At 38.1% G+C, this 26,177-nt stretch overlaps 4 protein-coding genes and 1 long non-coding RNA gene across 7 annotated transcripts in view; 3 read left to right on the top strand and 2 right to left on the bottom strand.

Moving 5' to 3' along the window:
• Nucleotides 1-14,658, bottom strand: part of SLX4IP (SLX4 interacting protein) — an 83,079-nt gene extending 68,421 nt beyond the window's left edge. Inside the window, exons 1-3 of the mRNA XM_074817229.1 lie at nucleotides 14,464-14,658; nucleotides 13,022-13,199; nucleotides 8,437-8,485 (exon numbers count right to left, since the gene is read on the bottom strand). Of these exons, the coding sequence (XP_074673330.1) occupies nucleotides 8,437-8,463 (27 nt within the window). The 5' untranslated portion in view covers nucleotides 8,464-8,485; nucleotides 13,022-13,199; nucleotides 14,464-14,658. The remainder of the gene's footprint in view (nucleotides 1-8,436; nucleotides 8,486-13,021; nucleotides 13,200-14,463) is intronic.
• Nucleotides 14,659-14,771: 113 nt separating this feature from the next.
• LOC141920455 (uncharacterized) lies at nucleotides 14,772-18,477 on the top strand. Of its 3 annotated transcripts, none has more exons than XM_074817225.1 (3): nucleotides 14,772-14,877; nucleotides 16,043-16,272; nucleotides 18,031-18,477. In XM_074817225.1, the coding sequence occupies exon 2, from the start codon at nucleotides 16,060-16,062 to the stop codon at nucleotides 16,249-16,251; it is 192 nt and encodes a 63-aa protein (XP_074673326.1). In that variant the 5' UTR covers nucleotides 14,772-14,877; nucleotides 16,043-16,059; the 3' UTR covers nucleotides 16,252-16,272; nucleotides 18,031-18,477. The 3 variants fall into 3 exon arrangements, with proteins under 3 accessions (XP_074673326.1, XP_074673328.1, XP_074673327.1); XM_074817227.1 differs by having other exon boundaries at nucleotides 14,795-14,877; nucleotides 16,047-16,272; XM_074817226.1 differs by having other exon boundaries at nucleotides 14,815-14,951.
• LOC141920457 (uncharacterized) lies at nucleotides 14,843-15,613 on the bottom strand. Its single transcript, XR_012622347.1, has 2 exons — nucleotides 15,017-15,613; nucleotides 14,843-14,980 (listed from the first exon to the last, which is right to left on the bottom strand). It is a non-coding gene; the product is annotated as an uncharacterized LOC141920457 (long non-coding RNA).
• Nucleotides 18,081-18,477, top strand: LOC141920456 (uncharacterized). The gene has a single exon (XM_074817228.1). It carries the CDS (start codon nucleotides 18,081-18,083, stop codon nucleotides 18,228-18,230), a length of 150 nt encoding a protein of 49 aa, XP_074673329.1. The 3' UTR covers nucleotides 18,231-18,477.
• On the top strand, nucleotides 18,474-23,092 carry MKKS (MKKS centrosomal shuttling protein). Its single transcript, XM_074817223.1, has 4 exons — nucleotides 18,474-19,464; nucleotides 19,993-20,168; nucleotides 20,865-20,975; nucleotides 21,448-23,092. Exons 1-4 carry the CDS (start codon nucleotides 18,474-18,476, stop codon nucleotides 21,886-21,888), a joined length of 1,719 nt encoding a protein of 572 aa, XP_074673324.1. The 3' UTR covers nucleotides 21,889-23,092.
• The last annotated feature ends 3,085 nt before the right edge of the window (nucleotides 23,093-26,177 follow it).

Genomic DNA, 26,177 nt, shown 5'->3' with positions numbered 1-26,177 from the left:
AACAAAGACGACCCTCTGAGTTTAAAACAGGAGAATATTGGCTTGAACTTGAAAGGCTCTATTTAACTGTAGCTTATATAAACTATTGTTTCACCAGCTGAGTGGTGTCAGATATGCCAGGCACCTTGCTACTTCCTGGAAACTAAGCAGGGCTGTGCAAAGGGAACCTTGCACATGGGATAGAGCTTAGTTTAGTTATTGAGGACAACAACAAGTTATTGAGGCTTAGTTTAGTTACTGAGGACAACAACAAAATGAGAACAGAGTCACTAACAATATGAAAATGCTGAGAAAATGTTCTGTGGCTGTGTCACATTTTGTTGCGTGGAAAGCAGTGATATGTCATTCCTCCTCACCTCTGTTCTTGTCCTCACTCTCCCTCAAGACTAACTATTCTTCAACGTGCATGTGATGCAACATCTTTATAGAGATTCTCCACTCAAAAGCTATTTAGTATGTACATGGCAAGTGACATAGAAAAAGGAATAAAATCTTGGTTATGCTGAAGCTGGTAGATTCAGGGTTTCATACAAGAGGATCGCTCTGTAAAACACAGAGCAGAAATAGCAAAGAAGCCTTAGTGAAAGAAGTTACAAAGACAAGAAAGTACTAAGCCAAGAAAGATGACAGTTGCTCTTCAGGCTTCATAAACGGATCATACTTCCCCAGCAAGGCGTATACAGCCAACAGGAAAAGATCATCTTGAAGCACTCAAATCACTGAGTTAACATTTTGGTTCAAAACCGTCTGCACATGATCTAGACCACAAACTGCTCGTTTCCCACTTTCCTACGTGAAATTCTCTCAGCTACAAATACTGTTTTGTAATAAGAAGGCAGAGTCACCTTTTGTGTAGGCCTTATTAAAAACACTGCATTCTAAGAAGGCGGCAATAAAAAAATAGGTTGCCTTGATATGCAAAGGGACAGACACCACGGCTTGGCATGACTTATCTTCATTTACCATTTCTTTGTATGACAAACTGAATCTGTACAGCTAATCTGATTTTTATTCATTACATAAAGGTGTTGTATTGTTGCTGTTCATTTGGCCAAGCAATATCACACAAAGGCAAAAGTAGACAGATTCTGTTAAAAACAGAAGGATAGAACAGTACACAACAGCAGAAGGGGTAGAATGTGGACAAACTCTACAGAACTTGCTTGCTGTAGTAAAAGGCCTTTACTGTCAATTAAGATATCACTTCACATTGTAGTATGTTTTTCAAATGTATTTCTGACATTATTACTAAATTTCTTTATTAAACCTGCAACTTTTTGCCTCTTCATTACTACACTGCTTGTGGTAATGAAAATGGTGCAGAGGGATTCAGGGATTAAAAAAAAAACAACAAACAACTAAGCCATGACTTTCCTATATGTGATTTGTTGACATTGTATGTATGACTGGTATTATAGCAACTAAGTAATTTCTCTTGTTTCTACCTTTTTTCTTAATATCTGAAGTTAATATTAAATTCTGATCAGACCATTCTTTTTCAAACTAGGTGAGTCCCAGTTTTTAGCACAGAGTAAATACATAATGTACATCATCTCAGTTTGAAATGAGTCAGCTGGAAAATAAATGGAAAAAAGAACAGAAACTGAGATATAACTAAAACCACTTTAGGAGTCTGCATGTTAAATTTTAAAGCATGAATTTTACTTAGTTAACATCTGTTTAAAAAGAAAAAGAATATTTTTATATTGCTCTCATACGCATACCAACGTTATCCATTCTAGCAAAAGTTTCAATCATACACATCTGAAATCACTTAATACTATTTTGATTTTCTTAAGCATGGTGTCTCACAGCATTTCAAGTTAGAAATATTTCCAGTCAATATGGGAAACTAGTCTAAGACAAAAATCACCAGTGGAACTCCTGATCATTTAGGAGTTTATGTACCATTCCACACTACCTTACATTCAATTACTTGCTGAGAACCTTTTTCTGCTTTATAATACAGAATCATACACACCTAAAGTCTAATTTAATGTTTTTTCATAATTCTACTTTCACTTTATCCATCTTTTCACAGTCCCTAGGTAATCACAAGTCGGCAACACAGGTGTTTTCATTTTACTCTCTTCATACTGAAATTAAAACTGATTTCTATTTTATTATTTGGCTGTATCACCTTTCAATATTTTTCCAACCTAACTTCTTTAGACATTGACATTATAGACAAACAGGTTGCATTTAAAAAGACAGATAAATTGAACTGAGGAAGGCTGTTGATGCAATAAATTAGTATGTCCTTAGTTAAGCTACAGTGTCCTACCAATATACTCCTACAGGCTCTGATCCAAAGCCCATTGACTTCAGTGAGGTTTGGGTCAGATCCACTATAAAAAGAACTTAATTCAGTAAATTCAGTAGTGGTAAATGAAATCTAAGATGTATAATACGATTAGAAAACACCCCAAGTAACACTGAAAATAATGTTGGCAACTTCTTCATAGCTCATACAGATTTTTAGTTCCTTAAACTATTATTTTAAAAGTCTGGAATTTATAGTTTTTGCCAACCACATTGTCACAGCTTAATTGAGCAGCTGTCAACTGTTAGAAAATAACTGCATCATCTTCCCTTTCAAAAGAACTAGTGTGGGAAGTGAAACACTTACATGGGATCTAAAGTTTCTGGAGTCATGGTAATGTATCTGTTTTCATCAGGTGACCATGAGTCATCATTTTATCAGCAGTTTAAAGGGTTTTCACAATAGTTGAGCATCATCAGTACTCATGCTTACCAATGACTACAGCAGAACACTGAAATTCGGTGCCACATCCTGTGGTACCATCATTTAAGGAAAAGTTTGGCTATTGAGTCAAGAAAAATACTGCAGAGTCATGGTTGAATAAGTGCTGCAGTGAACAGAAAATGTCCAGAAACTAAGCTTTTATCTGAGAATTGAAACCAAGCGATAATTTTGCTTTTAAAAATAGACTCCTTTTAAGGAAGTCGTGAACCACATGGATGAAACATAAGGAAAGAATAAAAATGTGTCGTCAGTCTCTCTTCTCTCTTTTACTCCATAGTCCAGTCAGAACACACTCATATATCAAATACTCAGATGACTTTCACATATCAGAATCCATCTACATTGTCCAGGGTGGGGGGAGGCCACACAAAACAATACAAAAAATTTTACATTAAATTGTCATGATAGTAACATCAAGAGCAACAACTGCATCACTGCTTCATTAAACTGTACGTGACATTACCAGGTACTATATGAAACATGGATCCCTTCACCTCCCAGCCTACTAACCCCCATCTGAACTCACTGGAAAGAATTGGAGAATTTCACCTACAGCACAAGCTGAAGCCTCTCCCAGGACCTAAAGACATTCAGTGACCCCATGCAGCATCTCTGCTAAGCCCTGATGTTTTGCTGGACTCAAAGAGATTGAAGTCTGCTTCTAAGTTTCCCACCCCTTCCTCCCTCACTGCTGGACTCAGGGGTCAAGCAGGCAGTACCACCAAGATCTCCAAGAAGCAAAACAGTGGCAGTATAAAATATGGTAGTGCTGGTCAGAAACAAGGCACGTGACAATTATCGTGGAGATTACACCTCTGAATTAATTATGTCTTTAAAAAATTAGCATCACTTGGTATGGTGTATATTTAGAATGCCATACCACTGTCACAGTAGTATAGCGCTCACAATTAGCGAAAGCCTCATTTTCTGCTACAACTGAAACTTTCAAAAGTAATCAGATTACTTTATTTGAATTACCAAAAAAAAGTCATGCAAGTAGAACCACTCTTTTATTCCTTATTTGGAGTGATCCCCGTGAAAGCAGTGTTTCCACTATTGATGTTTACCCCTCTGGCTTCCTATTCCTTTCTCCTTCTGCTAACACTTTAATCTCTCAACTCTTCATCCACTCATCATTTCCCTAGGCTTGAAAATTAATCCTCTGAGGTCAGTGAGGAAACTTCCATTGACTCCAGAAGGTTTAGAATTAGACCGTACACTTAATTTTCCTCCCCCCTCTACCTCCCAACTTCCTCTTTTCTTTCTTCTGGAACTTATTTACTCATCACTTTAGTCATTCCATATCTGGTCCCATGAAATCGTGAATTAAATGCAGAGTTAAGAAAGAGAACTAGATGTCCCTCTATCCATTATTATTGTTTTCTACTTCCTACTTTAAATCATATTTTTCCCCCAGCTCCCTTCTTAACACATTTAAGCCCTTTTAGACATGTATCATATCTTATCCATTCATACAGAACAAACATCACAGCTGAGTGAAGTGTGTGATGCTACTTGATAATAACAACTCCAACCACCTGTATTTATAGTTGCTGCGAGCAATGCTGCTTTAGGAGAACACCATCCCTAGAAAATCACTATTAAATGGTTAATATAGCTATTTCTTAATTTTTAAAGACCCCAAAAGCAAATATAAGAACATCCAGTACATGTAAAATTCAACAACCTTTAATTAGTTTGGAGAACTTTTACAAATTCTAATTGCAGAAAACTTAATCTTAGCATATTTCTGCTGAAACATTCGTAAGTACTTCAACTACAGGAATTTTACATACAAATGTCTTCGTTTTGCAATGGGAAAAAAGAAACGAGCATCAGAAAGTACTATATTTATTAGTTATTTTAATTAAGGGCTCTTAAAAAAACCTAGCTTTCAAACTAGAAATCAGTACGCTAAACAGTTCAAAACTATGTATGTAAAAAAAGCTTCTGTAGTATCAGCCTAGTAACTCTGAGTAGTCACAATCTACAAAAATATTATTTTAAACACAAATGGTATTCCTTATTCTTACTCTCCACTTGAGAGCACTGCATTCATGTATCTATAAACTTATAGCAAGAAAATGCATTTACTATCCTCCATTACTCATTATATGGAATCAGAGAAAAATTTAATAATTAGATAAGAAAACCTACTCACCTCCCTAGGTTTTCTCCTCCCCAAACAACTTGCAGGAAGAAGCAAACACACTACTTTCTCACAGAGCAAAATATTTACAGAAATATTGATTAGCTAATTCAATGGACACACTTGACAGAAATGGAAACTTTAATCTGTCTTGCCCACTTAGATGTCACCTAAGAACCATCCAAAGAGACATATCTGACAAAAAAAAAAAATCTTTGTTGACATACTATCGCTGTATTACATTTCAATTGGTAGCTAAAAAAAAAGCAAGCACTGGAAAGATATGGTGAAGCTTTAGCATTAAAAATCTGTTAACATATTTAAACACACATGGAAATAGCAAAAAAGGCCCCTTCAAAATAAACTGCTGATTTTCTACAGTCATACTGTCATTTTTCTGTCCAACCATTTCCAGCACTTCCATCTTTGTTCCCAGTATAAAACAGAAAAATATGCTCACTGCTTCAAAGGAACTTGCAATTTAAAGCAAGCAAGATGTTTGAAGTGAAGGACCAAAAAGTTTCATACACACTTCAAGCATGCAATAATTTAAATTGATAACAAGGAACACTGCTGAAAAATCGATTGCAGAGTGTGCTGGATGACCAGAGGGAACACTGAAACTATAATTATCCTAATCTAAGATATGTACAAGCAAAGGCCTTACAAATCTGAGACAGAACAGAGCTCTTAATTTCTCAAAGTAGGAAATGGCAAAGTAAAAAAAGCTTCCCTTTGAGCTGAGCTATTGAAGTATAGTAACAACTTAAAGTCTTCAGTGTTTGGCAAATGAACGAATTGCAGAAAACAGTAAATGAAATTTTTCTATTACAGCCATAAAAATTACTATATTTAGTTCTACAGTTTGGCATGAATAAAGTCATTTTACACAATTCTGGAAGAGCAATGCTTTCTAGTTTGTCCAAAGTTTAAAACAAGGCCCTAGCGATATTACTTTTCAAATCCATATAGAGTTCATGATTTTGCTTTAAGCCTCACCAATTAAAGTTAAGATTTATTTCTCAGAACAGCAGTAAAATATTTTAGCAACACACAGAGAAAGCTTAATTAAATTCATATGTCTTATTTTCCAGATCTGGGGGTATTCTACCATGCAGCACTTCATGAAGTATCAATATTTCCTAAAATTGAAAATTGCTGATCAAATTAACTTGCATAAAATATTATCTATTGCACATCACAACACCATGGCATCCAGCCACTTGGCAAGTGAATAAAGTGTGTTTAGGACCCAACTGTAGTTTTTGTATTAAGGTTTAAAGCTATTTTACTGCGTCAATTATTTTATTTCAATGGCTCTTAATTGCCCATAAAACCAAGCTTAGGATCGCCTTTCAAAAACAGGCCAACTACTCCCTCTACTGAAAATAACTGACCATTACACCAGAGGTACAGAGATGCTCCTATGAAATACGTGTTGTTAAGAAGCAAAGCCATTAAATACATCATCGGTGTTTTCCTCTTAGTTACATTCCAGTCAGCTAAGACTTGACAGACTGATAAGCTGTACTTTTTTCTCTTTCACCAAAAAGATTAACATACACGTGCCTACAAAATCTAAAAACTTAAAAGTAGAGTGTAGAAGACGAGGCGTGCATGAAACATTTTCAGACTCAGTAAAATACTCCTATCAGTTTCAAACACAAGAAACCTGAAAGTAGAATACAGTATTTTCTATACTGCCCCTGCAGAGAGGAGTGAGAATATTTTCTGCCTTTTAATGGGCAATCTTCTGCACATGGATCTTCCTCGCAAAATTTACGTGAAAGTTGAACAGTCTTTAGATAAGGGAATACATTAAATGCAAATCCAGTGAATGTAAAGCAGCAAAAATTCACACACAAAATCCCCGATCTACCAAGAAAATGTTACGCATCTGCGTACAGAGTGAATTCTAATCAGCTTTTCACATACTTACATTATGTATTTGACACATTTTAGTCAAGGCAAAGTTAATTTTCAGCACGCAGTACATGCAAAAACTTATCCTCATTTCTCAAATACTAGCAGGAAGAAAATAAAGTTGTACCTCACTGGCACTGTCTAAAGTTGTATGGGTGATACTGCTTACCTACAAACACATGCTCAATGAGAAGGTATCCGTTTGCTCAGATAGTCAGTGATATTAAACTACCTAGAGATTGCCAGGGTACATGTTGAGTACCCGTAAAGCATCTATGCCGAATCAGCAAGCTGTAATAATGCAGGTCAGTAACCACATATCTTAAGGCTTTTTTATCTAGCAAAGGTATTTCAACTCACACCACTTGTTTTCTTGGGCACTTATTAACATTGATGATATCAAGAGTTCTCAGCTGAGAAAAACAATGCCTTCAGCTTCAGCTCCTGTTGTTACCCACATCATGGCATACAGACTCGGAGTATCAGCTACAACATGCTGAAAATCAAAGATATTTCCCCTAACTCCTTTAGCAATGCAGAAGCAGTGAACAGTATAGACATGATACTGTCAATTTAAGGTTTACAATCACGTTAAGCCTTAAAAAAAAAGCAAACATCCCACTAGATGACAGCAGTTTCCCTTGGAAAAGAACACATAACACGGAAAAAATAAGTGTTTGGTCTGCTTGTTGAACAGGTTGGCTATGTGCAAAATCAAGCTTCAGCAGCTTCCACTGTCTGATCAGTCAGGAAGGTTTTTGTAGCTGCCCTCCAAAAAACCCAGAGAGGAAAAAAATCTTCTCTGTTAAGAAAATTCCTGGACAAATAATTTCCAAGAGAATAATATATTCCACTAATCACTTCAAAATGTACACATTACCTAAACTACACTAGACATACAGGAACACAGAAACAAGAGAGAAGGTCTAAAAGAGGTTTCACAATTTTTACTGAACAATTAGTTTTATTTATTGATAAACTGATATAGCTATGGTAGAAGAATTATGAAGTGCTATGTTTATTACAGAATGTTTTAAAAAGCATTACTCTTCCAATACATAACCAAAAGTCAGAGACTGTTTGCAAGATAAAATGCAATGGCATTTTACTGGATGTAAGACAACTAATCCCTGAAAATGGGAAAACAAGCAAATAAGAGATGGAAATAAAGAGCTAAGTGCAATAGTTTAAGAACACTGCTACACCTTAAACCAGGAACTCCTAGATTATCTGGGAAATATACTAATAATATTGCAAGATTACAGTAAGAGAAGTATCAACCCTAAATTTTATTTCAGGTAGCAGATACTGTTCTACTGAGAATTCATGCAGTTTCCAATTCAAACTACACAACTAATCACTTTTAGTTACACAATTTTAATCTTCAGCTGACCTCAAACACAGTCTGCCATGATACAGCAACGACTGAAGAAGTTTGCTTCCAAAGAGGGAGAAAAACTGATACAAAATATGCTATGACCAGAAGCCTGAAGGATGAACCTCTTCATCATTAACTTTTAAAATCAACGTAAACACATTCTAAGCAGTATTACAGATTTTTTTTTTGTTTAAATGAAAGCTATAACATTCTACTTACCTTAATAACAAATTTGTTGGATGCCATGATAGGTCAGTGTAAGCTGGTCCTATAAAAACATCAATTAAAAGTGATCAGCACTAGAGGAAAAAAAATCAGATCTCTACACCAACTGAGAAGGATTTTTAAATTCTATTACTCGTTTTTTTCATTATTGCTATTCTTCAAACCCTCTACTCTGCTTTAAGAAAACTAAGGAAAACTCTTATTTAAAGGAGATTTACTTAGCTGTGTTGGTTTCTTTAGTGAACCTCATAACTGTTCAGGCATTTAGCATACAACACATGAAATACAAAATCAGAACTATTTTTCAGACCAGTACCAAGACAGAGACAAATCCACCTAATTTATCCTCAAGAAGCTTTTCAGAGAGCAGCAAACTAAATTTGGAATATTCCTTTACTACTGTCTCAACCACCAGTCCCTATGTACATTGCCCCTGGCCTAGTTTCTCTTTCAAAGTAATAGCTTCACATAAAACCCCTTCGCATAGCTTAAAGAAAGAAAAAAGAAGAAAAGAGGGAAGAAAACACACAAAATTAAAAAAGGTATTGTTTTCATGGAAAAATAATCTTAATACATGAAATAATACCTGCCCTAGTCAACAGAGTCCTCAAACCACTCTGTGTACAGTTCATGGCTTCCTATCTTGTGGATACTCCATTTCTACTTAGCTAGGGAGCCCACAACACCCTGCATACCACAATGGCCCTACAGAAATAATATCATCCATCATGTTCTCTTACTAGGGGCTCAGCAAAACTACACAAATTTCAAAATTTGCTTTCAGACCAAGCAGCAGTAAGCAAACTTCAGAATCGAGACACCCATTCACTACCTGCAGTTCTGATAATCAGTAGTATCAGAGTTTAAACCAGTTCAAGAACAAAGCACAGTCACTTTTTATTTTTTTTAAATAAGAAACTATGGCTTCTGGTGCACCTGGTATGCATATATATATACATATACATTATGTTTATTTAAAATTTTAGACTACTGCATGCATGAAGTAATGTGACCTGAGCATTACTGTGGTTGCACAAAAGTAAAGTGAACTTTGGACATCCTCTTCTCTTGCTTACCGCCACACAGGATTTAGATTGCTTAACTGGGGATATTGAGTGAAATACATTTAGCTGCATAGACCTTGACCCTGCCTCAGACCACTTCAAGTAACTCAGGAAGCATTAATTCATGCTGGAAGTTAAATGCACCCTCCCTTGGGGGAAAGAAGAAACCTTCAACTAATTGTGAAGTTTTCCCCCCCTGCCCCTTGGAAGAACACTGGATCTCACTCAAATGACTACAAGCTTCAAGCTAGCTTGCAAGCCAAACCATGTCTAGTTGCCTTCCACACTGATTTCAGTTTAACTGCTATTTTTTTCTGAACTGACAACAATTACAGTCACAGCACTACTGGGGAAGTTCATCATTCTCCACATAAACGGGAGCTAAACATTCACTTGTCAAAAGGTAAAAAATTAGTTTAAATTCACAAAAATCCTTCCAGCTAACCCCACAATGTTGGGATTCAGAAGTGACATGGCATGGGGCCTATGGTACCAAATTAATATCTACAAAAACCCAGGAATAAAAAATTTAAATACATTTTGTTTTCACACAGGAGAGGAACAGAGGCGACAGACAAGGAATAGACTTGGATTGGACAGAAAACCAGGTGAACAAGGGCCCTGGTATACAAAGATAGGGTACCCAAATAATACAGTTCAAGCTTCAAAATCAAGAAAAAACAAGTGTCAGTAGCTGCTGTCTGCAACAGACGAACCACAACAGAACCTACACTAGAACAGAGCTACCTTTTACACTCTAAAGTTTCCTAAAGGATTAGTCTGTTAGAAAATTGGCCAGATTTGTCCCTCTCATTAAGAGATGGCATAGGAAAAGAAGAACACAGGAAGACATACCCATTTCTCACATCATACTTCAAGCTATTGTAAAGTACTGTGACAGAGCTGTCAAAATTTCATGATACAAGTTAGGCTGGTGATATGTGTCTCTGCCAGGCACTACACTTACAGATTTCAAAAGGCAGTCGTTATCCTTATTTAATGTCAAAAAAAGTGCAAAACAAGACCCACTTTACAACCACACAGTATAGCATAGACAATTTTGATCTTAAGATTCAACAGTAATCATTTTGAACTAAATAAACACTTCTATGCAGTGCACACCCAAGATTTTAAAACAACGAGAAAATGTGAAAGTAACAAGGGCACAATTTCATATACTGGCTCAAGGGAAACTCTCAATGATTTTTTTCTCTATATTTCATATCAATATCTAAGCAGTAGGAAACAGAAATAGTAAAAAGATCGTAAACACTGAGAAGTAACACAGTTGTTACTGTAACCAGGTTAAAATGAGTTTGAACTGAGAACCATTCTGGAACTACTGAAAGTAAATGTTAATATAGTTAATAAATTATTTCAACTATGTTCTGAAAAAGCTCAAAGTTAGAGCTTTTCTCAGCTGCACAGTAATAGCAATCAGAAAGCTATGTAGAGCAAATTGAATTTTCAAGTCAGTCATGCAGACAGAAGCTGGAACACCATGCCTTATGCCACACGACTATCATCCTCCCCTGCACAAAACAGCCCCGGAAACCTTTCTCTTTTATTGGAGTAAATTCTGTCAACTCTACCGACAGCAATTTCAAGAAACACAATGTAAGGAACAGTGCTCTGGACCACTCGTGACATCATATTTCAATACTGTCAGATAGGAAGGTGCTACTTTATAGAAGTAAACATAGTAGAACAGCTATAAGAAGAATCCTAGTAAGGGATAAAGCTCAGAAATTCTTGACAGCAGCTGCCAGAACTAGGTCAGAAGAGATGCTAAAGGGAAATAGCAGCCACAAAGCGAAAACCAACTGTGCTTCTCAGTTCCTTCGAACAGTGTACAAGACTGTATTCTTGGTGTTCAAGAACTCCAAGGAAGGACTACTCACCCCATCATGCAAGAACAAAAAGCAAATAATAATATATTACAGCCCTTTCAAACTACCACAGAACCTGGGCATGTATGACTCAGATTCTCTTAACAAAAAAAAAAAGGTTTCAACAGCATTTCAGGATCGGGTTTTTAATTTTAATGAAGGGCTTTACTAATGATCCCTACCTCCTCCCTCAAGCAAAAAAAAAAAATTAAAAAAGGAAAAACAGTAGGCAAGAAACAGCAAAAAACGGGAGAGTATTAAATGCTATAGTCTCTTCTCCAAGCAGCTAGAACCATAACCTGAAGTTAGGAAATCTGTAATTACAAACACAATTTGCTGTGTAGCACACCATCAACTAAGAGCTTCTACAACAGCAATGACAATATTGAACACACCTAACATTTACACGGAATTACCTGTACCTTGGGATATGGTAGAACACAAGGTACATTGCCTCATGCTTCCAGGAATATAGTTTACCTAGATTGTATGTAATTTTTGAGCTGCATACAGTATACAAGTTACAATGGTGCTGCAGGCCTGTGATCTGAAGAAGAATATTTGGACTGCTAATGTTTTATCATTAATCCTTACAGTAGCAATAATATGAAGAGTTACCACAAAACATGCCAGAGCATCATCTCTTCTCCAAATGCTCATGTCCTGCCTGAGAACAAAGCAGCTGGATGAAACAGCTGAACTTATCCCAACATCACCAATCTCTTTTATGTAACAATTTACCACCCAGAATACTGCTGTTGCAACAAGACTGCTACTACTGATGTGAGAAGGACTGCTGGCAGGCAGAAATCCTCTCAAAATCCAATTTACAAAATGTTAGATGAAAACAAACAAAAAAAAAAAATAAAAAAAGATGCACAAGAAAAGTTATCTTTGGTTCAATTTGCTCTTCACAGGAGTAAGCTGACTTTGGGAGTTTGCCAACTACCCCATTCTTTGCATTGACCATATAGATAAGACAAAGGAAACACAGCAGGCAGAATAAACGCAAGCAAATCCTTAGAAACAAAAAATAATACACCTAACGTGAACCACCAGGAAAGCCACTGAACTGTCACAGATTAAAAAATACCCAACACTAAGACATCAGAAAATGAGGAAGAACACCCATCATCTGTACAAGAAAAAAAGCCAGCAAGCCCCAAAATACTTAGCCATTTTCTGTTCTGAAAAACACACAGATCCATTACAATTGCTACTATCTGGTAACAAGAATCTGACTCATAGAATACCGTATCTGTTGCAACCTAATGCAAACCTCTAAAGGAAAATGTACATAAAGAAATGTGAAGATAAGCAAACAAGGCAGAAAAAATCCTCTCAGAAGCTATATATATTTTAAAAAAAGTCTTGATATAGTATTTGTAGTATTTCAACATCTAGATTTTTGATAGACAGCCTATACAAGTAAACATGATCTAAAACTAAACACATAGGTTCCCTGTACCTAGAGTGAGACACACTTCAAAAATAACGTGGCAGAGTATCTTTCTTTCCGAAATCTGACGTCAAGTGGAATGGCAGACGCTCAGGAGAAACCAGGAAACGTGGACTCCCAGAGAGCGAGCTAAAGTGTTTTCTGCCAGCTGATGAACAGCATCTTACCTTAGCAAAAAAGTAGCTTCCTGTGGTGATGGAATGTGAACTCAGCAGGGATGAGGATCTGAACAAATCCTGCCACGCATGCCCACTTGAAGACAGCAGCTTCTAACACAACAGCTGCAAACTATTCATATACTGCCCATTTTGGGTGCCTTTACCATGTGTGGGGAGAGGTGGGCACCTGAAAAAGGCAGAAACAAAAATACAAATGCTAATTAAGGAACTCTCTAGAACAAGTTAGTATTAACGATTTTTGTAGTTCAAAATTAACTATGACAATATACAAGGGGGTTCTGAAATTTCCAGTCCTTCACTATCAGAGTCAAACGCTGCCCAGCCCAGACCCATCACTCATCAGTTTCTGAGAGCGGATCCTAAGCTTGGGTTGAGCAGTATAATACTTGGCTACTCACATATTTAGTATTTCTAGTTCTGAAAGTATTTCTAGTTCTGAAAAGACATATCAGAATCTGCAATTTTGCAGTTTCACAATTTTTAGGCCCACTGTTGCCAATTTCTCCACTCAACCTTTGGAAACTACCCTTCCAACAAAGTTAGCAGATTTTTAGCTCATTGTTATTTACGATCCTTCGTTCATCAACTGCCAATTTATCTTTAAAGTTCAACAATCACTTTCAAAAATGTTACCTATTCAACAGCAACTGCATAGAACTAGAGGAATGAGAGATTCTGAGGAACATCAGAGTGCTTATTACAGACAGGTGCTGGCTACTATCTTTTTGCATTGCTAAAAGCCTTCTTAAGTTTTGCAGAACAGCTGAATGCAACAAAGACTGCATTCAGCTGTCCCACAAAACTTTTTTAAAAAAAATGTTATACTCCTCTCTGCACAGAAAGCAGGCATTAAAAACTTATTTTTTGGCTCCGATTATAAACTTTGCAACTATGCGCAAAATTAAATCATGTGTGCTCCGTTCACACATGAATATACTACTAATTATTCTTGACAGCGACTGCAGTAGGGGAAGACAGAAGAGCAAACAGAAAAGGTGCAGAATAGAAGCGCTAAGCAAAAAAAAAAAAAAGGAGAATACGTCAGGCAACAAAGTTTGCTTCAATTTGTTTTGCTCAGAGCAACACTATCCGCCTGCTGGAAGGCTCAGGCACGCACAGAAGCAACGCGGAGTGCAACAGAAGTTAAGGCAGAAAAATCAGAGAGATAGCCGTATTTTTAAGCCTGGCCGGTACTTTCAGAGGCTCGCACCTCGCCGGACCGGGAGGGGGTGCTGACGCGAGGGGCGGCGCCTGAGGGAGGCGGCTGGGGCCGCCACCGCAGCAGCGACCCCAGGACACCACCTCGTACGTTTATCTACGAAGGAAAGCGAAACGGAAGACCGAGGCTTAGCCGCTCCCGCCAAGAACCTCCCGGCTGAGGGTCCCAGCCGGGCGGCGGCAAACGTTCCGCCGCCACAGTCGCGCCGTACCTCCTCGCGGCGCCGCGCCTGCCTCCAACGGTTCTAACGGCTCCTCTGCCCCCAAGCAAGATGGCTGCCGAGCACGAGCTTCTTCTCCCCTATCCAAAATGGCCGCAGGCTGTAGCCACCGACCCTGCCCGAATGTAAAATGGCCGCCGGGGCAGCCCTACGCGGCTGGCGGAGGCGTAACGCCGGCCCCGCGAGGGAGCGCGAGGGAGCGCACGCGCGCGCACCTCGTGGCCATGTGACGCGGAGATTGGCCAATGGCGGGCGAGAGGAGGAACAGCCCCGCGCGAGCAGGGAGGCGGGGCGCAGCAGCACTTCCGGGCTGCGCCAGGCCGCTTCCTGCCGTCGGGGAGTTAAAGGCGCAGGGGAGGGCACGGAGCTGGGTCCTCCCTTCGCCTTCCTGGGGCGAGAGCCGAGGTGAGTGCCGGGAGGGCAGCGCCTTCCTCATCCGCAGCCTCTTTCTGCGTGAGGAAATGGGAGAGGAGCTTCAGGTACCCCGGTCCCTCCCGCCGCGCCGGCCCTCCTCAGGCGTCTCTGGCCTGAGGGGAGCCGCCACCCCCTCAGGCGTCCGCCCTGCAAGGCCGCTGTGATGCGGGGTAGAGGGGAGATTGGCTCGGAACGTGTCGCTGCGTGACCGAGGGCGGTGGGGTCCCTGCCGCCGGCCCGCCCGGCAGAGGACGGGCCGCTTGGGCCGGGCCGCAGCAGCTCGATTCAGCGTCTCCTCAGCCGCTCGCAGCACGAGTGTGGCTGCCCCACGCGTGCCGGCCCGCTCTGGGACTTTGGAGTTTGCTTTACCTTGTGTGCCAAGTGGTGTGAAGCTGTGAAATATCCACAGCATGATCAGGCCGGTTTAATAGGGCACGTTACTCCTGTCAGGTGAAGGAAGTCGGGCAGGTGTAGGAACACTTACTCTCCGAGTTGTACCTTTGCAGCTCTTTAAACCAAGTTATTTGATATAAAACCTGAGTATACACACCTTTTTTCCTATATTAGGTACCTCTTAACAATCCTGAGGGAAGTAGTCTTTTGCACATTCTTTTTAGATAAGGATAAATTGATTGTGTTGGTATTGATACTGTTACAGCCTCTGATGATCGAGGCATAGCTGCTACTCTGGTTAAGGTAAAGTGATGTCAGAAGCATTGCAGCTTGTTTGGCCTGCAAGTTAAAAGCTCCGTATTCTGTTAGGAGTTTAGTCATTGAATTTTATTAACTGGGGGGGGGGGGGGGGGCGGAGATTTATTTTGAAACTGCTTTGTTTTAGACTTCAAATATTTATCATCTGAAGCAGTAAAATTTATAATTAGGTGAACATAAACTAGCAAAGCTTTAAGATTTAGCATGCTAAAGCTTGAAGCAAATGCAGCAATTAACATTTCGAGATCTCTGAATTGAGGTTATTTTTATAGGTTTTTTTGAAGTTCACAACGAAAGACTTTCTTGTGTCATTTGGTGTTTTAATCATCTGCTGCACTGTAATTAAAGCTATTAACATCAGGTTCATCCATTCTGTGCTATTATTATAGAGTAAAAAAAAAGGAGTTCTAGAATATATTTAAAATAATAAATTATCTTTATCTAGGTAGATGCCAGTTTGCAATGGGTCTTAAAACCATCTGGAAGGACTACAAAGTTCTGATTGTTATGATACCTAGCCTTGGGCTGGTGCACTGGGGCTGGTTTTATATCAAGTCCAGTCCTATTTTCCAAGTGAAGACAGAGGACTTTGTTCCAGAACCTGGGATTGTGGCATATGTGATGCGAAGGGATCACAAAAATAAAGAAAAATAGCATTTGTGCTATGTATTGTGGGTAAGTTGCCTAATTAGTTGTGTCTGTATGTTTGAGGCAGGAGCTGAGTCAATTAAATGAGAATTTTCTAAGAGATACAGTCTTGCTGTTCAAGCTTTAGTCTTCCAGAGTTTTATTCTTTTTTGTACAAGTTAATTTGGTAGTTACATGGACCAAAAAAAAATGTATCATACATCTTAAAAACTACTGCTAAATCCCATGTGATAGGATCAATTAAGTGATGATATTACAGGTCTTGAAAATATTTCAGAACAAACTCCAATAACTTCAAGACAACAGTCAAACTCTTGTGATTGACTGGTTCTGCAACAGTGCTCTTTCAAGTTCAAAACTGCCCAGAAATAACTGTGACTTTACATAGTAATAAAGTCTGTGTTGTTAGTAGAGGTGGTAATTACAATAGAAAACAAACAAAATTAAGTATGAGAAGTCTAAATACTGTAGAGATTACCTGGAAATGTAAATAAATATCCCTTTAAGTTTTGAACTGTTTAAGAACTGAAGAAGACATAATTGTATGTTGGGCATCTTGAAGTAAGGAACTTTTCTTTCAGAGGCAGAGATTTTTTTGAAGTTGTATGAGCATTAAATAAAGCTTTTGTTTCTGAAGTGGTTGCCTGGGAAGCAGTGCTGATTGTTCTCCAGTAAAAACAGGTTAACATCACTGTAGTCTTTAACACAATTCAGGGCAGTTTATAATGGCCTGTTGTTTATAGACCTACAGGTAAAACAGTATATAAACTCATGGTCAGAATTGAAGTTGTTAACAAACATGTATAATTTGTGTGCTATATGCTTGTATATATCATATTAATAGTTTTTTTCAGTTAAAAAGCATTATAGCATATACAGGTCAATGTATGAGGTTCAACAAGGCTCGGGGGGGGTTCCGCACTTGGGTCACAACAACCCCCTGCAGTGCTACAGGCTTGGGGAAGAGAGGCTGGAAAGCTGCCTGGCAAAAAAGAACCTGGGGGTGTTGGTACACAGCCAGTTGAACATGAGCCAGCAGTGTGCTCAAGTGGCCAAGAAGGCCAAGAGCATCCTGGCTTGTATCAGAAATAGTGTGGCCAGCAGGGACAGGGAAGGGATCATCCCCCTGTACTTGGCACTGGTGAGGCTGCATCTTGATTACTGGGTTCAGTTTTGGGCCCCTCACTACAAAAAGGACATTGAGGTGCTGGAGCTTGTCCAGAGAAGGGCAATGAAGCTGGTGCAGGGTCTGGAGCACAGGTCTGATGGGGAGCGGCTGAGGGAACTGGGGGGGTTTAGTCTGGAGGAGACTGAGGAGAGACCTCATCGCCTTCTACAACTCCCTGAAAGGAGGTTGTGGCAAGGTGGGTGTTCATCTCTTTTTTTTTTTTTTTTTTTTTTTTTTTCCCAAGGAACAAGTGATAGTACAAGAGGAAACAACCTCAGGTTGTGCCAGGGGAGGTTTAGACTGGACATTAGGAAAAATTTTTTCACCGAAAGGGTTGTCAAGCATTGGAACAGGCTGCCCAGGGCAGTGGTGGAGTCACCATCCCTGGAGGTATTTAAAAGACCTGTAGCTGCGATGCTTAGGGACACGGTTTAGTGATGGACTTGGCAGTGTTAGGTTAACGGCTAGACTCGATCTTAAAGGCCTTTTCCAACCTAAGTTATTCTGTGATTCAGTATTAGTCATTATGTGAGTTTCTTGTGAAAAATAAAATAGCGGTTCAAGCTGTGCAATATTGTCATAAGATTATCCTAATACCTTTCTGTTTTTAATTGTAGGTATAACTAGCTTCGAAGCTTTTCATCTGTGGGTGTTGCCAGAGGAAGAGATGAGGAAAGCTAGCTGGAGCAGAAAGAACTTTCTCCTTGTGGCAGGACTGTCACTTATAGGTGTCCATTTTGGAAGCATGCTCGTAAACTTTGTTGCTAAAAAATCTGTTCGATCACATTCAGAAGCTACAAAAGATCGTCATGAATGAAATAGCTTATGGCTGTCATTATGTAACAATTTCACAGTAGGATTTAAGCTTCATTTTAAGAGAGATCATGAGCAGTCACAGGAGTGTTGTTATCATACCATATGTACTGCTTCACATTTAAAATAATAATCCTTAGCTGCAAAGAATTTAAATGTACTACTTCAAATTTTAAAAGTGCTATGAATTATAGATCCAAGTAAAAAAATCTGTTTTGTTGGCCAGAATTAAAATCTTACTTTGAAAATGTCTCGTCTTGAAGCTAAAAAGCCTCCATTATTTATTAGTGAACCTTTAAGTAAAGACGTAGTTAGTCAGTCACTGTCTCTGCTGAGTGGAATATTAAAATCTTGCTATGGTCCTGCTGGTAGACTCAAACAGCTCCACAACGGTGTGGGAGGCTACGTTTGTACAACTTCACAATCTTCAGCTATACTCAGTCGTCTTTCTGTCAGTCATCCTGTGTTAAGTGTTTTGACGGCCTCTGTACAGAACCATATATCCCGCTTCAGTGACTGTGGCTTATTTACTGCCATTCTTTGCTGTAGCTTGATCGAAAACTTTAAAAGCCTGAATGTTGCATCTTGCACTGTCATTAAAATAAGCAAGCATCTTTTGGGTTTGTGTATGGACTACCTCAAATCTGAGGCCTGTGGCTGCCGAGTAGCCGTAGATTTTAGCAGTGTTGAGACTCTTCTTTGTTTGGTACGTAGCGTATTAACAAGTAAACCTGCTTGCATGCTTAATAAATCAGAAGTTGATCATCTCACCATGCTGATTTTAAAGGCTTTTATGTTTACTGTTCCATGTCATGTTGAGACTGATGCTGTTTTAGGAAAGTGTATAATAGTACCTGTGAAAGGTGGAAGAGTTGCAGATTCTACGGTTCTTCCTGGACTACTGATAGAAACACCAGAAATTAAATTGACAAAACCACTTACTGTCAAAAGAACTTGTTCCAACATGATCAAGATAGCACTTTTCTGTGTGTCCATGTCAGGAGACTGCTTCAACCACGAAGAAGGAACTATAACAGTCCATCACGGAATTTCTCTAGAAATGTCAGAGCTGGATCAGTTGCTTAATGTAGGAAAGCAGCTGGTTAATGATGAGGTTGGCCTTGTAGTGTGCCAGAAAGTTATCCATCCATTCTTGAAGCAGTATCTGAAAGAGAACCATGTCATCGCTGTGGACAGAGCTGGGCTCTCTCTGATGGAACCCCTGAGTCGGATGACAGGTAACAAGCAAGTTTTCTGTACTAGACAGTTGTGCTCAACATTCATCTCATAATGAAAACTGATCTAGGTTGGTGTCGTTGCAAAGTAAGGATTCTTTTATTTCTGTCTGTATCCTACCTCAGCAGCTGAGCAAGAGTTGGTCTTTTCTAGTCTAAAAATGACTTTTTTTTTTTAAGGTGAGATTGGTCTTTTGCAAGCTCTAATGATGACATACTGCACATGTGATTACTGATAGCTGCATGAGGAATATCCAGTTAGAGCAAGTGTTTGCAAATGTAGATTATTTTCAAACTCTAAGGAAGAAAACAATTACTTTTTTATTTGTAAACTATCACTGAGTTTTGCACTTTGAAAAAATGTTGGTTTCTGTTTGTAGTTTTCTGTATAGATTGAAAAGCTAGGTATTGAAGAATATATGTATAATTTAAAAAGCCAAGAGGAAAGAAGTTCATGCTTTATGAAATGCGATAGATAGCTGTTTTGATGACAGTAATACATACTGTTCTCTGCTTTTCTTAATTGGACAGGTTCAAAGCCTATAGCTTCCATACATTTGTTGTCTCCTAGTTGTTATGGCAATTTGAAAGATGTGTGCCTTGAGAGTTTTGCCTCAAAACATTTTGTGCATCTAATTCCTAAGGACACAGTTATCTGCAGCTTGATACTCTGTAACAGAAATGAAACAGCATGGGATGAATTGAAGGTAGGCAAATTTTCTTGGAATCTTTCTTGAAAAGTCAAGTTTTTAATGGAAAAAAAGTAATGAGAAATACAGATACAATAAGTTTAGAAAACTGATTTTTCAGTACATAAATGGAGTTTAGTTAGAGTTTAGGTATACAATTTCAAGAAAGCAATTCAGAAACACTCGTTTCCAGAATTTCAAAATCCTTGTGCTCATGTTCATTTAATGCCCCTGTTTTAATACGAGAAGTTGTTTAGAGGCAGAAGCATTTTTTTGCCTGTTCTTGAGGCCAGTGCTGGATAAACATTTTCATGCTCATTACTTGGTTTATAAGAGCATAAAGAAAAAATTACCCAGCAAAAGGCCAGCAGCAATACCTGCAATGGTAGTCAAGCATAGCTTTTCATTGAATAGTTGCCCTAGAAATGTCATTGATACTGATTGACTTTTTATATATAACTGTGTTTTGCAAGAAGGAGGAATAAAATACAGCTTTTTTATTTCTGCTTTTCCATACTGAGTGTGGACAAATAAAGACAATTTCTTAAGTGAATATGGTTTTGGAAACCACTCAGCAGGTTTATATCCAGATGTAATCCAAGTTTATGAAGTCTGTAACAGAAACTACTGAAACTTTTACTCTGGTAGTTTTTTCAGTGGGGGCAAAACCTATTAATCATGGTATGTCTAATGACAAATTCCTATGGTTTTCAGCGTGCCTGTGAAACTGCAGAGCATGTGTTACAGTTAACAATCAAGGAACCTTTGGCATTATTAGGAGGTGGCTGTACAGAAACTCACCTGGCTTCATATGTAAGGCACAAGGTATGTAAGACATAAGGGCTTTTAAAGCTGCTTAATACACTTGGGAAACAAGAATTTATGTAGAATCACTACTGCAGTTAAAACACTTGTCTAGATTAATGTTGCGTTTTTGCTGTCTAACTACTAATATAAAACAAAAGGGTCTTTGAAGCTCTTAGTGCTAATTACATCTTTCAGACTTGTTAATACTGTATTTGTACTTGTTAATCTTTAGGTATATATTATAGTAAGTGCTTCTATTTTAAGTGTTAAAATAAAAATGTGTAGAATTTTTATGTTGAAAGATAATTGTGCAGAACTCAGCTTTGACTTGTCTAGAAATCTTTCCTATTGTGGAATAATCATCACATAGACAACTTTTTTAGGACTGAACCATCTGTTTTAAAAAAAGCGAGAGTATGTTTGATTAAAATTATTTCTGTAAAACAGTGTTCTAACTTTCTGTTTTCCTGGTTTTGTTTTTTTTTTTTAGAGTGGTAGTCTGTCCACCAGCAGTCTTAACGATATAGATTGTTCTCGGGCACAATACCAGTTGGTTGCTGATGGTTTTTGCCGTTCCCTGGAGTCTGTAGCTTGCTCTCTGAATCATGATGATGGAGAAATTCTTACAGACATGGTTTATGGACACTGTTGGTTTGTTCCATCAGGTTTTCCCTCTGTCTCTAATTGGTCAGATTTAGTTTCAAAATGTGGCTGTAGGATTAATGGTAACACTGAGAATCTCAACTGGAGGCTTTTGCAAGGCCAGTTTGGCTCTCCTGTTATACAGGGCTGCCCTAAAGAGCCCTCGGTAAAGGTTGCCGACTTTCTGACACTGGACTGTTTTGCTGCAAAGTGTAGTGGCCTACAAGTAGCTCTGGAGACAGCTAATCTGATTTTGGATCTTTCGTATGTAATTGAAGATCAAAATTAGCTCTGATCTTATGTGAATTGTGTTGCACAACGAGATACTTAATTGAAAGCAGAGTAATATACAGTGTGTTAAGATAATTTAAATGGTTAGAATATAGACAACAGACAGGAATTTTCAATCAAAGTTTGCCATTAAGTACTCTTCTGATTGTTAATCTACTGTGCCCTCAAGCATTTTCAGATGTTTAACATTTTGTTAGGAACTGTTAAATGATCAGCCAAATATACAATGAATCATAGCAATATATGACTTAAGAGTAGTCAAATTAGTGTACTCAAAAGAGTGAATGACACTTTGATATTCCCTCTGCATTAAGCAGAGTTTTGGATGTTTGTTAGTTCTGTGGCATCTTCAGAGGAATGGGAAAAATGGATTCACTTGCTGAGAAAAACATATGTTACGGATTAGAATTTATGTAGGCTCAGCAAAAGCTTTACACATTCAAACAGAACTTTATCCCTGGTATTTTTAATTTTGTAGGTAAAAAAGGCTTTCCTTATCCACTTGAGCCACTTGTCTTCAAATTTTGTTCTGAAGATCTTGTCACCATATACAACTGTATACAGTGTCCATTTTTAAATGGCCAGAAGATTTTGGTTCATGTATGTAATTTATTTAGCAAATTACTATAAATCAGCCTGGAGATCTTAAGTTAGCAGGTAGGTCAAAGATTTGAAAACAAATGGCAGACTGTGGAAAAAACTTCTGTAAAATGGACCTTGATTGTCTTCTGTGGAATACAGGACAGTTTATAAATAATGATATTTCTATCATTTCAGGAAAGCTGCAAGAAAGAATGTCCCACTTCCCATTCAATTAACTCTTTGACTGTGCATAGCTTCTCTTCTTTTAATGAAGTAAGGCTTTAAGCTGCTCAGGCTTGTTTTGATCTTTAAATAAGGCTGTAAACTGAATGATTGAAACTTTTTCTCATTTTCAGCTTGCATGCAAGATCAAAAGGGGTGTTACAGTTTCTTGCTTAAACTCATTTTCTTTGTCCCTTTTCTTCCTCTTTGTTTTCAGTCACAAGGGACAAATTGTTCATGACATGCTTTTCCAGAAAACATCCGAGTTGGTTATAGACTAGTCTGCTTATTTGTTTCCTGGTCTCTTTAAGTTTTTAATATATTTACTGAATATAACCAGTGGAATTGTTTTGTATAACTCAGTTTTGAAATATGTAATTAAAAACAGATCTTTCCAGGCCTTTTGTACAAAGTCCTTTTCATTTTAAGACCATAAATAATCATTTTCTCACTAGAAAAAATGGAAAGTTATTTGAAGTTCTTTATCTTTTTATGACCTGAAATGATTGCTTCAGTGCTATAAGGCATCCTTTGGGAATTTGTGGAAGAATGTTACAAGGGTTGAGATGGAGGCTGTTCAAAGTTGGTTACTAAAAAGGCTCCTTTCATATCTTGATCCTCCTGTATAATGTGAACCATACGAAAACATCAGGAATAATGAAGCCAAATGATGTTGTATATCTTAAGGCACAGAAGAATCTTGGTAACACTTCATCTAATTATGAGTCTCTAACTCAGAGTGTTGAATTAGAGTATTTTACTTCCTATAATAGCAGCTTGTTATGCAGTACAGAAATGTGGAGTTTAGTGACTACAGCTGTGAAGCGAAAAATTAAAACAATATTTAAGTCGAAGTAGTTGCTAGTGTTCTTTTGTCTTGGTATCTGAACCTATAGGAGGTTCACAGACCCTATAAAACTGTGGTTAGTTCAGATTCTATTCATCTTCTCCCCCTCTGGTTTTAAGAAAATCACACATTAGGAAATTGTGAAAAAATTAAATTTAATTTTTGGTGAGTAGGTAAAAATTCATCTATACCTGAACCAAAGATGGTTTTGTATATAGATAGTTTTAATAACAATGAATTTTTGTCATCCAGTGTGAGTGGAAAGGATGAATAAGCAGCTGGCACTGCTGCTTATGGGCAGTTCAGGTTCAGTTCTCAGCCTTCCAGAAGCTTCAGTGGTTAGTGTTACCCTATTTTTAATGGGTAACATAGGAGGAATGCAACTTTGGCTACTGGTTAAAAATTTTGGCTCTCAATCCAAGAGCAACATAAAAATAATTTTTCTGAACTCCCGTGTTTCCTGATAAAACTTAAGGGCAAAAATGGTGGGTGTCCCCCCCCCCCATTTGAAAATGACAGAATGAAATATTCCCAGTTGTAAGTCCTCTGAGAAGCCACTATGGTTTTATTCCTGCTCCCCTTAGAATTTAAAATTTGTTCAGTGGGAAAAATTAGCATTACACAAAGTATTATTAAGAGACAAGTGTTTTCCGATCATGACCTCAGTTGTGTCTGACTTGCACAGCTTGCTCAGGGGCTGTTAATTTAAATTTTAATAATTCTACTGGTAATGCATAAGAAGTAAGAACATTCATCTCCAGCCTTCTCAGCTGTGTTAGTGCTCCAGGCCTAGCAGGAGCAAAAAGAAGTGCTGATATTATAATCACTCAGGTCAGCGTATTTAAGTAAGATGCCAGTTTAATATAGTTGCTCCTCAGTTCAGTATTTCAGTTTTCATTTGGTATTTCAGTTCCTGGTTGGTACTTAAAACTTCAAAGTGAAGAAGACCTGAAAAGCTGATTAATTTAGGGATCTTCAGTATTTCTATTATTGTGTCCTATTTCCAGCAGACATACCAATAAATATTACTATTTTGGCACTGGCAAAGAATGCAGAATACCTGATTCTGCTACTGATTTGTGCATTTGTAGAGTCACTGCACCATATCTGAAGTCTTTTTCTGTCTATTTTCCTTTCTGTAAAATGGGAACAAAGATGATAACTCTTAAGGCATGGAGATTAGTGGGTGAAAAGGTCTAAGATCCAGATGTAAAGGGAAGAACTACTTGCTGCACAAGTACAAAGAAGTAGATAATTCAAAACAAACTCAAATCCTGGCGAAAATATTTCATTAACGGAACTTTGGCCAGGATTTGTGTAGACTCCTTCAACTAGCCTGCTAGGTATAAAATTTCTCTGTTATCCCTTGTACATTGAATCTGGATGCGTTTTCTTTTTCTCTGAAATTTTGGCAACAGTATATTACTGTTGCTAACAGTAACCTAATTGCCTTACATCTTCAGTACGCACACCCAGAGAAATGTGACCTTAAAGCCCTGTGCAGGAATGGTTGAACTTCAAGATATGCATTGTCAGACACCTCAGCAGTCCTTAATGTATCATGTGTCTTCAGAGGCTGTGCTCTGCATGTTTCAGACCAGATGTTCATATGATGCCAATCCTTGAGGACGGGGTAGAAACAGATTTATGAGTTTGGGAAACCTAACCTTACGTATTGGTAGTGTAACACTGTTTTGGGTTGGTTTGGTTTTTTTTTTTTCAGAAATGTCTGGGTGTTTTTAGGCTAACCATCTGCTACAGGGTTAGATCTGTCCCAGTAAGGGAAGACAATATTATCAAAGCTTGTAAGAAAAATACTGCCTGGAATATTGCAAGCACAGAAGAGCATGTACAAAACAATTCACCTTACCCAAAAACTGAACTGTCGATTTTTACTTGTGCCCTTATTTTGCTGTGTTGAGAAGCAAAATGTAGTATTTGTCACATTTTCAGCAGTGCCATGTGAACGGAGTCGTGCAAGTGCTACAGTCTTCTGTCTCAGAAAAATCAATATCCATGAGTCAATGTCATACGAAGAACTTTAACTGGATTTGGATTTACTACTGTTCTGAAGACGCAGAAACAGTCTGTTTTTATCGCAAAGAGACTGCCTCCAGCATGCTTATAATCTGTGCAGACAGGCTTTTTGAGAAGTCAGTTGCCAATCCCATTACAATGTTTATTTTGAGAATTTTAGTAGCTTTTATCCAGTAATGTAAGTATGAGTTATTTCTACCTGCTTGTCAGAAGAGACAAGCTGCACAGTGCTAGTAATTAACTTTGTGGCCACTGTGATCTTAAATTCTCAGTTAAGAAATACCTTTACTTTTTGTCTATGTACATTGCACTTTATAAACATCGTGCACATTATAACCTCAAAAGTATATACGGGTTTATTCTTTATGCTGGAAGCAGAAATGTAGTCACAGCATATATAGATAGAGCCATGCTGTCATTAGTCCAAACACCAATAAAATTAATTGCAGAATAGGTTCCAGGATTGGGCTGGGCACTTTGTGTCTTTAACTGTGCTGACTTCCATTATTCTTGACCTAGATTTACATTAAACATAAATAAATATATTGTCGACATACCTCCTGCAGAACTTTATTTTCATACCGTACTCCAAACATCTT

The sequence above is a fragment of the Strix aluco genome, chromosome 3, assembly GCF_031877795.1.
Source record: "Strix aluco isolate bStrAlu1 chromosome 3, bStrAlu1.hap1, whole genome shotgun sequence".
In the NCBI taxonomy this organism is placed as follows: domain Eukaryota; kingdom Metazoa; phylum Chordata; class Aves; order Strigiformes; family Strigidae; genus Strix; species Strix aluco.
This window is presented reverse-complemented; position numbering and strand designations above follow the sequence as displayed.